At 42.0% G+C, this 14,252-nt stretch overlaps 2 protein-coding genes across 6 annotated transcripts; one reads left to right on the forward strand and one right to left on the reverse strand.

Moving 5' to 3' along the window:
• Window positions 1–9,856: 9,856 nt before the first annotated feature.
• Window positions 9,857–13,405, reverse strand: LOC114141339 (methyltransferase N6AMT1). Of its 5 annotated transcripts, none has more exons than XM_028011796.1 (7): window positions 13,072–13,405; window positions 12,903–12,989; window positions 12,398–12,488; window positions 12,152–12,235; window positions 11,942–12,083; window positions 11,755–11,873; window positions 9,857–10,723 (listed from the first exon to the last, which is right to left on the reverse strand). In XM_028011796.1, exons 1-6 carry the CDS (start codon window positions 13,218–13,220, stop codon window positions 11,758–11,760), a joined length of 669 nt encoding a protein of 222 aa, XP_027867597.1. In that variant the 5' UTR covers window positions 13,221–13,405; the 3' UTR covers window positions 9,857–10,723; window positions 11,755–11,757. The 5 variants fall into 5 exon arrangements, with proteins under 5 accessions (XP_027867597.1, XP_027867595.1, XP_027867594.1 ...); XM_028011794.1 differs by having other exon boundaries at window positions 9,857–10,743; XM_028011793.1 differs by having other exon boundaries at window positions 9,857–10,756.
• LOC114141340 (trifunctional purine biosynthetic protein adenosine-3-like) lies at window positions 10,770–11,731 on the forward strand. Its single transcript, XM_028011797.1, has 4 exons — window positions 10,770–10,965; window positions 11,030–11,171; window positions 11,276–11,391; window positions 11,464–11,731. Exons 2-4 carry the CDS (start codon window positions 11,132–11,134, stop codon window positions 11,653–11,655), a joined length of 348 nt encoding a protein of 115 aa, XP_027867598.1. The 5' UTR covers window positions 10,770–10,965; window positions 11,030–11,131; the 3' UTR covers window positions 11,656–11,731.
• Window positions 13,406–14,252: the final 847 nt, after the last annotated feature.

The raw sequence follows: 14,252 nt of genomic DNA on the forward strand, positions 1-14,252 counted from the left end.
CGATTCGAACTTGTACAAGTACCGCTAAGCCCAGTTTTGCTTACAAAATAATGATAACGGGTAACGAGCTGGACTCGAACAAAGGACTCATGTGTCCAAAGCGCAAACGCTATCCGTTGTGCCGACCGAGCGACTGAAAACTGATCGATTCGAACTTGTACAAGTACCGCTAAGCCCATTTTGCTTACAAAATAATGATAACGGTAACGAGCTGGACTCGAACAAAGGACTCATGTGTCCAAAGCGCAAACGCTATCCGTTGTGCCGACCGAGCGACTGAAAACTGATCGATTCGAAACTTGTACAAGTACCGCTAAGCCCATTTTGCTTACAAAATAATGATAACATGTAACGAGCTGGACTCGAACAAAGGACTCATGTGTCCAAAGCGCAAACGCTATCCGTTGTGCCGACCGAGCGACTGAAAACTGATCGATTCGAACTTGTACAAGTACCGCTAAGCCCATTTTGCTTACAAAATAATGATAACATGTAACGAGCTGGACTCGAACAAAGGACTCATGTGTCCAAAGCGCAAACGCTATCCGTTGTGCCGACCGAGCGACTGAAAACTGATCGATTCGAACTTGTACAAGTACCGCTAAGCCCATTTTGCTTACAAAATAATGATAACATGTAACGAGCTGGACTCGAACAAAGGGACTCATGTGTCCAAAGCGCAAACGCTATCCGTTGTGCCGACCGAGCGACTGAAAACTGATCGATTCGAACTTGTACAAGTACCGCTAAGCCCATTTTGCTTACAAAATAATGATAACGGGTAACGAGCTGGACTCGAACAAAGGACTCATGTGTCCAAAGCGCAAACGCTATCCGTTGTGCCGACCGAGCGACTGAAAACTGATCGATTCGAACTTGTACAAGTACCGCTAAGCCCATTTTGCTTACAAAATAATGATAACGGGTAACGAGCTGGACTCAAACAAAGGACTCATGTGTCCAAAGCGCAAACGCTATCCGTTGTGCCGACCGAGCGACTGAAAACTGATCGATTCGAACTTGTACAAGTACCGCTAAGCCCATTTTGCTTACAAAATAATGATAACGGGTCACGAGCTGGACTCGAACCCATGGTGCGTGTGTCCGAGGCACAGACGCTGACCGAGCGACTGAAAACTGATCGATTCGAACTTGTACAAGTACCGCTGAGCGGATTTTGCTTACAAAATTATGATAACGGGTCACGAGCTATCCGTTGTGCCGACCGAGCGACTGACAACTAATGCCTTCAAACTTCTACAAATACCACTACATAGGTTTGGCTTTTCATCTTTTAAATTGTGTTAGTGATATCAAAATTACTTGTGTAAAGTAATGTTAGAGAATTGTTCCTTTTCTAGCAGACTGTTGTGTGTCCCCTGCACAGGAACTACCAGGTGTGAATGAGAAGCTGTACATTGTTGTCCTTGTCAAATAAACAAACATATGAAATATGACTGAAATGTGTCTTTGTTGACCTTTCATTTTCAATTTGGATCTGTAGTTAGGTGTAAAGCACATGTTTTTATGCTAACGTTACACAAGACTTTATCTCAAAATACTTACTATTTTGGGCCCGTGCAGCGACCGGTCTTCTGGCCCGAATGGGCTTCGGCACAGGCTGCAAGTCTCCTTCGGTGATATACTGGAAATCGTCTGCGGTTGCGGTGCCGAGTTTCTCCGAAACGTCCTCTAAAGCGGCCAAAACTTCCCGTGAAAGACCAGGAAGCGCTGCTCGAATGGCATCGTGGATGTCCTTTTGTGTATCCGTCGTTTCTGTTGAAATACAGAAAACTAAAAAAAGGTTGATCTCTGAACCGTTAATATCAAGCCTTTACGCTGCCAAAACACTGTGCTTTAATGGTACAAACCGATTCCCATCTTTTATGCAAGATGATAATGGCCACGTGTCAATCGGTTTACTAATGCGCCTGCATTCTAATCTTCTTCTTTCATCCTTTACAAAGTACATGTGGTAGTGTGGAAGAAATTCTCCACGATACACTCTCATCAGAACACGAAGTGCAGATTCATCCTTCACCAATGTAAGGATGAGTTCAACAAACTCCAGTGACTCATCATTCCTACTGACTACTAATTGGCCCTTCTTGTACGTTATTCCATTATACTGCACGTCTGTGGGAGTCATTGTATCCTCACTGTAAAGTTCTAAATAAAATGGTGAGCCATCTTTTATTTGCAAGGTTGGGAGAGTCACTGTTCCGGCAGAAAGAAAGGCCTGTAACATTTGATGTCTCTCTGAAAGAGTCAAACACAGATGTTTGAAGTTTTTCAGTTGTCTGGCACATCTTTTGAAGTAACTATGTTTGCTCTCGAACCGCATGGTCCGGAGCCCGATGAGTGGACCGCATTTCGGAATTGGCCCTGGATAGTGCTGTAAATAATGATGTTTAGGTCTCGCTGCGTTATCTGGAAACAATACCTTCCTGGTTTCCAAATATTCCCGGATGAGAACATTCAAATATGCAACCTGAGGATTGGACATTTGCTGAGCACAAATCAGGTCAACGATATCCTTAAGCTGCAATGTTAATATCATCTTGTGAATCCTGCACCTTATCACCAATTAACAGAGGCAACAGTCTCAAGAAATTCCAGTTTTGTACTGCTTGTCCACTGAGTTTCAGTGCTTTTGGAGTGACGGCACAAGGTTTGGAACAAGCATCTGTTGCTTTGTATTTGAATTGTCTGATGCGCCTGTTCAAAATTGTGTATGTCAGCCATTTCTTTTTGGACAATCGTGTATTTGAGATAAAGGGCGACATCGTATGAGAGGACACCCTCGAAGATGTCACGGCCAAGACAAGGGGGCGTGCCTGGTGAACAAACATTAAAGTTCTCTAAAGTATTAAACACTGACCTGAACTTAATCCCCTGCACTTCTGTCACATCCTCTCTTTCCAGCTGTTTAGTGGCAGATCGATACGTTTCCGGAGTCCGCTCTGGTCCGATGATAGCTGGATTTTCACTCTGTAATTCAGACCGAGTAATCAGACAATATCTGCAGAAGTACTGAGATGTACTGACATTTTCCGTAAAACCCCCGATGCGGCGAGAGCCCGGGTTGTCTCCGGCAATGCGATACGGTGCTCCTTTCGCGACTGATTCGTCTGCCATAGTTATCCCATTCTCCTCTAGTATTTTCAAGTCAGTCAACAGTTCTGAAAAAACTCTGGAATGGCCAAATTCCTTGAAATCCTTCTCTCTACACAACAAGACCGACTGCATATGATCGGTATTTGATCGGACATGGGGTGGCATATGGAGTAGAGAAAAGTAAACGGCAAAGATCTTGTGCTTTTTTTTTGCAGATCCCAATGGGTTCACAACTTCAAATGCATCTTGATAGAGAACCAGCTTGAGAGATTTTTGGTTTTCTTGAAACAATACGTTGGACGTAAACACCTTACCGTCGTCACGGTCGGAGAGAACGTCGGCTTTTGAAACGCCGTGAGCCATCGTTAGGCCCTGCCGATATTTGGAATCTAACATACCTTTTAACTAGGCCTGTCCCGATAAACGATAAATCAATTAATCGTACGATAAATTAAAACTATCCACGTCATTTCAATTATCGGCATTATCCTTTTTCTCTTTCTGTTGATGACACCGAATGAAAAGAGGCTCAACTCCGGTGCTCTCCACTGACCCTCCTTTCTCATTTCCTCAGTGTAAAGCCCAGCGCACACGACACGATCTTAGAGCTGTCTGCCGATTGTCGGCCCATTTTCAAAACCTGACAGACCACACATTAGCCGACAGAAATCCTAGGTATAACGGTTCGATCGGGTTCGTTCTGTCAAGAAAATCCGAGCTCATCCCACTTCCCCATGCTGGAGATTTTAGTTTAACAGTAATAATAAATAAAGTTATCTTTAAAATGAATCACTCAAGTGACATCAAGGCCCAACAGTAGACTTAAGTGTCAATAAAATAAATCTAGTTGTGTGTGTTGTTTTTGTCTCATGCAAACTTTGCTTTAATTCTACTTTTTTCTATCTAATCATAAGAAATCATAGTCAGTCAGAGAGAGTCATTAAACAGGAAAAGCAGGTTTCCTGGAAAAAGAGGAAGTTTCCAGCCTGCAGATTTATAAAAATAGCTGAGACTATTTTAAAGCATGAAAGTTTTAAAGAATGAAATCTAAACATTATTAGTAATTGGATAAGATTCAAAGTAAAATACTTATATGAATATTGGTTTACTTGTAATAATACACTTATATTTGTGGGAACTACAAGAAAAACAAGTAACTGTAACTTTAGTAGTAAATAATTAGAATCATGTATTATTCTTGGTTTCTTTTCAGAAAAACATCTGTAATAACTCACATTAAGATTATAATAAGAATAATTAATAAGTTATGGTTATAAAATCATAAATGAATGATAGATCAGAGAAGCTGAAGAAAATAAATGTGATATAAGTTATGGTTATAAAATTATAAATGAATGCTAAATCAGAGAAGCTAAAGAAAATAAATGTGATATAAATGTGATTTTGACATTAAACTTGAAATGGTGTAAAAAGGTGTAACTGCAATTAAACATCACTGATATGTTGGAGGTAGATGGTAGGTAAAAGGTTGTGCAGGCAAGGGACACAGGAGGTTGAGCAACCCTGAGACATTGGCACAGACATCAGGAAATGTCTGTAAGACAGTGATGGATATGAGATCATCTGTCTAAGCAGACAGCAGGCGCACCAGGGGGGTGGATAAACCCTATAAAAGGTGGGTGCAAAAGAGGAACCTTTTGTTGGATCCTCCGGGCAGCTTCGAGCCAAGATCGAGATGGACAAAGAACTCTGCAGCTGAAGAAGAGCCGGGGCCACAGAGCGGAAGACTGTCCGGCTCATGGAGACCAACCCGTCTGGCCCACAATCTGTGGCTTCGAATCGCACTTCTCTCATCGGCTGGGTTCAGACCCCAAAGACAAAGATGAAGACAAAGACAAGGAAGAAGAACTGGTGCCTTTTTTCCTGCCAGCACCAAGTCCTGTGTGACCTCAGCATCCATGCGGAGAAGAAGCTCATCGGACCTGCGGAGATCCTGGCCTTCGCCGATCAACATCTTCCTCCTGCTGCCACACCTTCTTCATCATCAAGCCAGGTCTGGGGTTCGAAACGCCAAACTCCGTCCGTCTCGCTCTAAGGTTCCTTTTTTAGTTCTCAGTGTCAGCAGTAGGGAAAGATAGACTAGATGATTGATTTTACTTATTTGATTATTTCTGCTACTGAATTAAGCTGTACTGACCCTTGCAAAAATGCCTTACTAATAAAATATTTAGCATAAAGAAAATCTAAAAGATGTTGTGGACATTCAGTTAATGAGTCACCTTAAAGTTCTTTGATGGTTGTAAAATAGCTGTGATGTTTGATTCTGGAGAGGAAGAGGTGGAAAATGTTTTTAGGTTGCTGGTAGCCCATATTTAAAACCTCATCCTTGGGACTCGCCCGAGTCACTAAAACCTACCTGGTTCAATAACAAATGCAAGTTGTAAAATAGAGAACGAGCGACCGTTAACAGGTGTGCTCTGTGAAACTAGTTGGCTGTAGGCTGCTCAGTCTGGCTAATTCACAGGGGGAAGAAGGGTGGGACACCTGGATGTAGGCCGTCAGATAACCAGGCGAATCGTTTCTCGAAACCAGCTTAAACAGAGTTTACTTCAGTTCTGGACAGGGTAAATCCCAGCAGATTTAGGAAACTCAACGGACCCGTTAGACGGAGAGCTGGTAGCACATCTCCCCTCTCAGAAGAGGAAGTACGAGAGTGAGAGAGTAGAGACAGAAAGGAGGGGGGGGGGGGGTGTTGCGCAACAACAGTTCCTGCCGTGTGGTGTCCAACAATGGGCACAAAATAATGGCTACAAGTCCAATGAACTAATTTTAAAACCAGGCATTAATCAATGCTTTACTGCAATCTACCTGCAATGCATGTGGCTAGTGTCAGCGTAAAGTCCTGACTGAATGAAAATCATTAGGAATTAGAAAGAGAGACATACAGAGACTGAACCGCCTCATCTGCAGAGCTGGCTCCGTGGTCGGTGTGAGCCTGGAGTCTGTGGAGACGGTGGTGGAACAGAGGACACTGTCTAAACTCAGTCTAATTTTGGAGAACACCAGTCATCCTCTGTACACTGTTTTCTCCAACCAGAGGAGCTCCTTCAGTGACAGGTTCCTCTCACTGGGTTGTTCAACCGAGAGGATTAAAAACTCCTTTGTCCCACGGGCCATTAGGCTTTACAATGCTGCTATTTGTGGGGGAGGAGGGAGACGGGGTAGCTTTTAACATATTTAAGCACTTTTACTAGACTTCTTTTAGTGGGAATGTATTTATTTATTATATTCTTCTATCTTGTATGGTTGTCTCCAGATGTACGATTTTAATGTTGTGTGGATGTGAATTAATGTGTGAGCAACAGATAACCTTAATTTCCCTATGGGATTAATAAAGTTTAACCTAACCTAACCTGTTTACGTCACGTTAACGAAGAACAGCTGAAAAGTTACCGGGTTTATCAACTGCGGTAGCAATTTCGCTCCAACTCCTCCTCTTGTCAGTTCGATATTCTTTGCATGTTGAATAAACATTAATGTTGTTTCCACATATCATCTCCGATGTCCGCTGGACTTCGGGTTGCGCCGTGTCAGCTGTTTGGGATTCCCAGACGTAATTTCCCCTCAGAAAGCACGAGGAGAATCCGCGCTTTCTGATTGGCTGCCTGTCACATTCAACAGGCTGCGTTAAGATCCCAGTCGGGAAAAACCCCTGATTTGGATCGGAGCGGCAACGACGATCTACCGTAACACACCACACAATCTTAGAAAGACCAACGTTTCAAGATTGTTGTATGGGGAAAAATAGGAGCAAAAAATAGCACTTGCAGCACTCTGAGTATCTTCATTACTTGTTTCACAAATCACATTTTCCAAATAATTTGTATGTTTCCTGGAGATGTGAGAGGTAAAGGAAGATTTCACACGAAACACAGAGGCGCACCCTTTCACAGGGCAAGTTACTTGGCGCCCCTCCACTATTATGCTCCTTCAAGTGAACAACCAAAGCTTTTATCCCTTCACACTGCCATTTACAAAGTGGAACTGTGCATTTTAATTTCGTTAAACTTGTGTCCAGAGCAACTCTTGGCATGCTATTATGATGACGATAGAAGTGAACGCACTTGAACATACGCCTCGGTTCGTTGCGATGCAGTTTGCGATGGAGAACAAAGGCTTTAACAGATTTAACTGTTTCTGCACACAGGTTGCATGAATACATCTTAAATATATTACTTCGATGGATAGCTTACAGCGATGGCGATACAAAACGGATGTAAGCAATAGCTTTGTGGAGAGGCTAACTTTCCACAACTTCTTTTTCTCCTCGTTTCCCCTGAAATGTCTTTTCAACCAACCGAATGCAACTCAAACTATTTGTTTTCTGAAATGTTCCGCAATATTTCCTTACCTGAGAACGAGAGCCGATCAGACGGAGAAGGTTGGATGATGAAGTCTCTGCACAATCTGAGCGGAATAGCTGGACAAAAACGCCAACCACCGAGTGCGACGGGTCCTCAAATGCAGCGCGCTGATCGGTCCGCTCAAATCCACCGCTTCCAAAGTTCCGCCAGAACTCAAGTTCGCCTGTCCGCGCGGACCAGGTGCAGTGGCCCCATTAATTAAGACTGACTACAGGCTGCCTGCCAGGTCTACAGGCAGGAAACTTGACTTACATGACTTTTGCTAAACCGAATAAATTATATTACAATATAGACTACAAATATCTCTAAAACATTTTCTGTGACTGAGTACAGATTATTTTAATTTATTTGTTAATGAAAAAAATCCAATATTGGCAACAAGATAATTTACAGTACAGAACATTTCGTGGAAAGGTATTTAATTTCCATAATTCCATTCAAAAAGTCAAACTTTAATAGATTCCAGATTCAGGACCCACAACTTAAGACGATTGCAAGTATTTGTTTATTTTTACATAATTTAGGCTATCAGGAGAATTAAATGCAAAGGTTACAGCGCTACTACAATTTTTGTTTTCATTTCCACAACAGTATGCATATTGAACAGTTTTGAACTGTATACTTTAGATTAATTATAAATGTAAAAATTACGATATACACTGCTAGAAAAATTATAGTATATTTTTGTAATTGCCACAGCAGTATGCATATTGAACAGTTTTGAACTGTATACTTTATAATTATTGAATACAAAAACTACGGTATACATTGCTAGAAAAATTACGGTATGTTTCTGTAATTGTCACAACAGTTTGCATTTTTAACAGCTACTAACTATATTAAAGATGAGTGCAAAAACTACAGTATGTACTACTAGAAAAATTACAGCATATTACTGTTAAAAGTATTACAAGACTTTTTTTAACAGCAGGGCAATGTAAATTTTCTGATAACCCTCCCCCCCCCCCCCAGTAAAAATGACATTTTTTCCTAATTATCTTATTTACGGTAATTACTTGTTAAAGAAACAGTCTAAAACTGATTTCCAATTTACGGTTTTAAATTTTCATGGTTTACTTTATTTAACTGTAAAATTTACGGATATTTTTGACAGTGTAGGAAGTATGGTTTTATTTTCGTCTGAAATAACACTTTGTCTTTTCTAGCTGTCATGGTAACTCAAAGCGGAAAAAAAGAGCCGCATTTGCGCATGCGGTTGTGACGTCAGCGCGGCAGGTGCAAAGAGCCCACTGTAATAAACAAAGATGATTTTCTTTTTGTTCCTCTACCGCCCTCTTGTGGTCGCAGCTGATAATGATCCATCTAGCACGCAAATGCTAAGATGACGTTCGGCGTCCAAACAACAATGAGAAGAATCATGGATGAAAAAGCCAAATTTCAGCACAAATTTTAAACATTATTCAATACACAACTTGTTGTTTCTATATTCTGTTTCACATCTTTCAGAAAGTAACCGATAATAATAACTAAATGTCTATAATACTTGTGGTTTTCTTTACATAAGTTCTAAACAAATCAAATCATAAAAACGCTGATGACCGCTGACCGCTTCTGTACTCAGAAGCTGAGTTGATGCTTCCGAGTACGATTCGCATATTTAAAAGCGAATCGTGTCCAATTTCCAGCACCGGGCTCACTTATAGAAGTGAGGATTTTTCTGTTCTAATTTGAAAATGAAATGAGAAAAGAACTGGGAACAAAAACAAGATAAGAAAAAAAACCCAGAAGGTGCAACAAACCTTCAGCAGCCTCATCTTGTTTATGTCAGCTAATGACGTCATCATTTACAATAACAAATAGCCCATAAAAGCATCACTTGGACCCAGAGTCTACCTGACTTTTGTCAATTGACTTGTTCTACATTAAACCCACAGTCCATTTCTTATTCTGTATACCATCTGAGGCCCGATTGTTATCCTGACCGTATGGGTCCGATTTGAAGTGATGTTATTTATTATTTAGCGTTTGGTGAAATATGCATTTTCATATCAGTCAGGTAATTATAAACCCCGTATTGTTAACTATTACATCATAAATATACCATATATGATGCAGTTTTTTCCTATTTCTCTCTTTAATGACACACTTCCACCCCTCCTAGATGAATTAGATGAATCGGTTCATTTCTACAGCAGGTAGAGATAAGACAGAACCAGCAGGACACTGACCAGCCAATCGGATGTTCTCCTGACTGAGAAAGTGGGATAATATCTCATCTCTGCGGTAAGTTGGGTTTTTAAAGCTCTTCGTAGCCTCTTAAAACATCCTGATGAAAAATGAATCAAACCTACTTTAGACAACTGAGAATCAACAACCAGACAGTCAAGACATAATATGTTAGATATCACTGTTTTAAATTTGTTTTAAATTTAGGTGGGTTTCCTTTTTTTTTAAAAGAAAAAAAGGAAAACTAGAAAGAAAATGTATTTATAATAAAGCAGATGTTGAGTTTCTCTAATAAATGAAACCTGGACTCTGAAAACACTGATATAAAGGTCTAATAAAAACACAAGATATTTATTAAGTTTTATTGTTACAGGAGCAATGAAGAAATATTTTAGTAAACAATTATATGGTTTCATTTCAAAGGTTAAGTTTTAATGTTTTAAAACTTTCCTCTGACAACTCCTGATAGTTTTTTATGTTTTCTAAACTCTAAGTGTTTAGAAACGCTAACATGTTGTACATATGTGTAACTACTGTATGTAGTTGTAAATGATTGTCTCAGAGCTGAATCCTCTTTGGTTCTGATTGGTCCATTCAGAGAGAAACCAGCCGCTGAGCTGCAGTAGCGTCGAGGTCCAGTTCTCCCAGTGCAGTAGTTCAATCAGCCACTAGAGGGCGCCGGACGACTCCAGCTCCTCGTGGTTCTTCTTCAGCTGATTTTCTGCAGGTTTTCTGCTTTCTTGGGTTGATAAACAGGAAGTCTGAGGATGGCAGCTTCACCTTCATCGTCCTCCTCTTCCTCAGCTGCAGCATCAGTGATCCTAGAGGTCCAGTTCATCTCCTGCTGATGCTTCCAGTTCTTCTGGGTTTCTGCTGCTCAGCTTCTGATCTGCTTCACTGACAGCTTCAACTTTTCTGTCTGGACCAACAGATGATTGATTTGCTGCTGGAAACGGTGATGGTGCAGCAGATCCTGCAGGGGGCGCTCTGGGGCCTCAGTGTTCAGGTCGGTTACAGTCACATCTCCCAGACTCCTGAAACTATTGGTTCCTTCCTGAAATGATTTCCTGCAACAAAATGTTGGCTGGCAATGACCTGAACACTGAGCAAAACCTGAAAAAGTTCAAATCTGACCTACAGTTTTACAGCTCAACTCATGACAATAAAGGTGTTTGTTGTCACCTGAAAGGGGGAGGAGCCTAAGGTGTTGGTGGTTTCAAACAGACCTGGAGCTCAGGGTCTGAAGAGAGCAGCGCTGGCCGGCATCCAGACCAGGGTAGGTTAGGATTCATCCTAATTAATGTGAAGTTTTACTCATCTCTGTTTTTGTCTTCCAACAGGTTGTGGATCACAAGCTGTATGGCAGCAGAGCTGAGTTTGATGCCACCATTGACCTTCTCCTTAAAGAGTTTGGAGTGGAACTGGTCTGCCTTGCTGGTTTCATGAGGATCCTGACTGGGATCTTTGTGAAAAAATGGCATGGTAAAAGTCTGTTCATGTGTAAAGTTTTATTGTGTTTAAAAATAAAATGTATTTTTGTGCTGGTTTTTTCTTTTGTACCCAAGTAACTGTAACTTTAACTTTAGGGAGGCTCCTCAACATTCATCCCTCCCTGCTGCCTTCATTCAAAGGGGTCAATGCCCAGCAACAGGCTCTCCAGGCCAGAGTGCTGATAACTGGGTGCACCGTCCACTTTGTAGCTGTAAGTGTTGCGCTAACACATATAAAGCTCATCAAATAAATCCACACAATAAAAGTTCTTCTGTTCTTCTAGGAAGAGGTTGATGCAGGCGCCGTCGTGGTCCAGGAAGCCGTTCCGGTGTTGGTTGGAGACACAGAGGAAAGTCTGTCAGCCAGAATCAGGGAGGCCGAGCACAAAGCGTTCCCTAAAGCTCTGGAGCTGGTGGCCAGTGGAGCGGTGCAACTGGGACCAGATGGAAACATAGTCTGGAAGCAAGAGCGTTGAAATGTCTCTACTAATGCATGTCTGACTAATGATCAGAAACCATAGTTTACAATAAAGTACATCACTGTCAATTGTACTCCTTACATTTAGGACTCTTACCCGTCACCTCTGCTGGTTTCTATGGAAACGCAGGACCGACAACCTCTCATTCCCAGCTCTGGTTGACAGGCGGGTCTCTCCTTCCAGCCCAAACTGGCTCATTAAACTGATAATCTCCTCTGTGGGGAAACAAAGCCTTTAGTTTCTCATTAGGATTAGTTTTCGCATCATAAGCTATTCTACTGACCTGGCTTGTTCTCGGCGATGGTGACGAGGTAAAACAGGCCTTTACTGGAGAGCAGCTGAGGAACCAGAGGGAGGAACCTGTCGGTGACCCGTCTGGCTCGCTCTCCTCCGGCCCACGCCGCCTCTACACCTCTGCTGCCCACCTGAACGGTTCAACAGGTCATTAGATACTCATCTAAGAATTTATCTATCTAGCTACATACATACATACCTCTTCTGATGGAGTGACCACATATGGAGGATTGAAGAGGACGACGTCCACCTTCCCACTAAGCCTTGGCAAAAGACTCTGCACCTGCAAAACAGAGATCATGTTACTATTTCAAACATTACTAATTGCTTCCTTGGACTTACAATGACACTGTGTAACTCTTTCCTTCATAATGCTTTGCTTAAGTCACACTTTCATTAAAAAACATATGCATAAACTTCTGGAACTTTTCTCCGTGATCTGTACCAGGTCTGTGATGACGGGCTGCAGGGCGACCCGGTTACAGCAGGCGGTTCTGGCTGTGCACTGAGCTGCAGCTGGATTCACGTCGGTGCAGCTGCAAGTCACAAATAACATTAGAGGAGAGCTGGTTTGACTTTACTGTCATCATGCAGCACTGCTTACTCTTTTAGTGAGTTTCTAAATTGCACATCTTCAGTTTTTGTAATGACGTTCTTTTCTGAAGCAAACCATCATACTATGTCATTCTTTATTCTTTATCACTAAATACTAACATTCAAGATCTGAATCGGCCCCCGTGGATGTTTCGTGGTTCACCTCGTTAGTTTTTACACGATTTTCTCGTCAACACTTTACTTTTCCACACGCGTTGAAAGCTTCCCACATTGCTTTCAAACCTTATTTAAATTACCAGACGATTCTTTGCGCTGACTTCGACAATAACATGTAAACACTCGTGCGTTTTTTCTACTATCGTGTCTGCATGTCATAAAGTGTCAGAGTGACTCACAGGTAGAGAGCCGAAGGTCCGACCACCGACACCAGAAAAGCAGAAACCGCTCCGGAGCCGCTGCCCACCTCCACGCACACGCAGGGGCTGCAAAGAGCGTGAACGGCCCACAGTTACACAACGATCACGGAAACAAACATCATCCACAGGGGGGAAAGTGCAGCCGTGCCTCATCTGCTGCAGCGTCTCTGCATCTTTCTCCAGCGCGTCCATCAGCAGGAACGAGTCCTCCGCGGGCTCGTACACGTCCTGGAAGCTTCCGCGTCCGGCGTGGGGGTAAACCGGCGTGGGGTAACTGCTGCTGCTGCTGCTGCTCATGTTAGCCACATCATGGAAAGACAACCCTGAATAACCCAACACTAGTTCTTCTCTCTAAACGCTTTCGGCTGTGATCTGCCAAACAAAAACCATGTGTTGGTGTGGAGCGTTTCGTTTGTGTCCAGCGCCACCTGCCGCCCAGGAGGAAACATTACAAGAGCTGCCGCATTTCCAAAACTGCTACAGTGATGCTTAAACCTGCCACTCTTCATGTCCATTATAAGAATCGTAAACCACCGTTTAAGAAACTGGATTAAAATGGAAGATTCGCCGTTCTGCATAATTTGATTCTTCTGAAAAACAGAGAAATACAACGATTCTTTTTTTCCCCCATCAAATACATTCAGATAATTAAACATTTTTGGTGCTCTACATTCTACGGAGCCCTCTAGGGGACATGGGGAATTTTTTTTCTTTTGCGTTACCTCGCAATACTGTACTGGTCAGTTATGCAGCATAATTGAACACTGCAAGCCTTTCTTACGGTGGGCGCCGTACTTTATGCTTTAATATAAGGTTATGTGAGGTTTTTCCATGAATGTTAGAATCTTTTTGTGAAATATCTGAAGTTTTATATCTTTCTTTAGGATAGAAATTGGCACCACAAACCTACGATATAAACAGAAACCTTCCGTAAGTAGGAAACAAATAAAAACACATTATAATTTGGACTATTTCTGAGTTATTATCGCGGGTAATAAATCATCTGACAGTTTTGATTGTGTCTCTGTTGTGTTCGTAGTCTGAATGGTTTAAAGAGCTGCTTTCAGTTCCATCTTAGCCTTATCAGACATAAACATGCAGTAAAAAATAAATCGATTTTCAATCAGTGTTTTGCACCAAACAGTTAATAATAATAAACAAGTTTTCACTGAGGCTCTGTAAGAGCCATATGAATGAAATAAGTAATTATTGATACGACAGGAGCAGCGGCTTTGACACTTAGGTGTGTCGACGTGGGAGTGACGTCACCAGGTATGAATGGGAAGGATACTGGCTTTGTGTGTATTAGGAAGCGGTGAGCGGGGCGGT

The sequence above is a fragment of the Xiphophorus couchianus genome, unplaced genomic scaffold, assembly GCF_001444195.1.
Source record: "Xiphophorus couchianus unplaced genomic scaffold, X_couchianus-1.0 Scaffold1000101, whole genome shotgun sequence".
Lineage (NCBI taxonomy): Eukaryota > Metazoa > Chordata > Actinopteri > Cyprinodontiformes > Poeciliidae > Xiphophorus > Xiphophorus couchianus.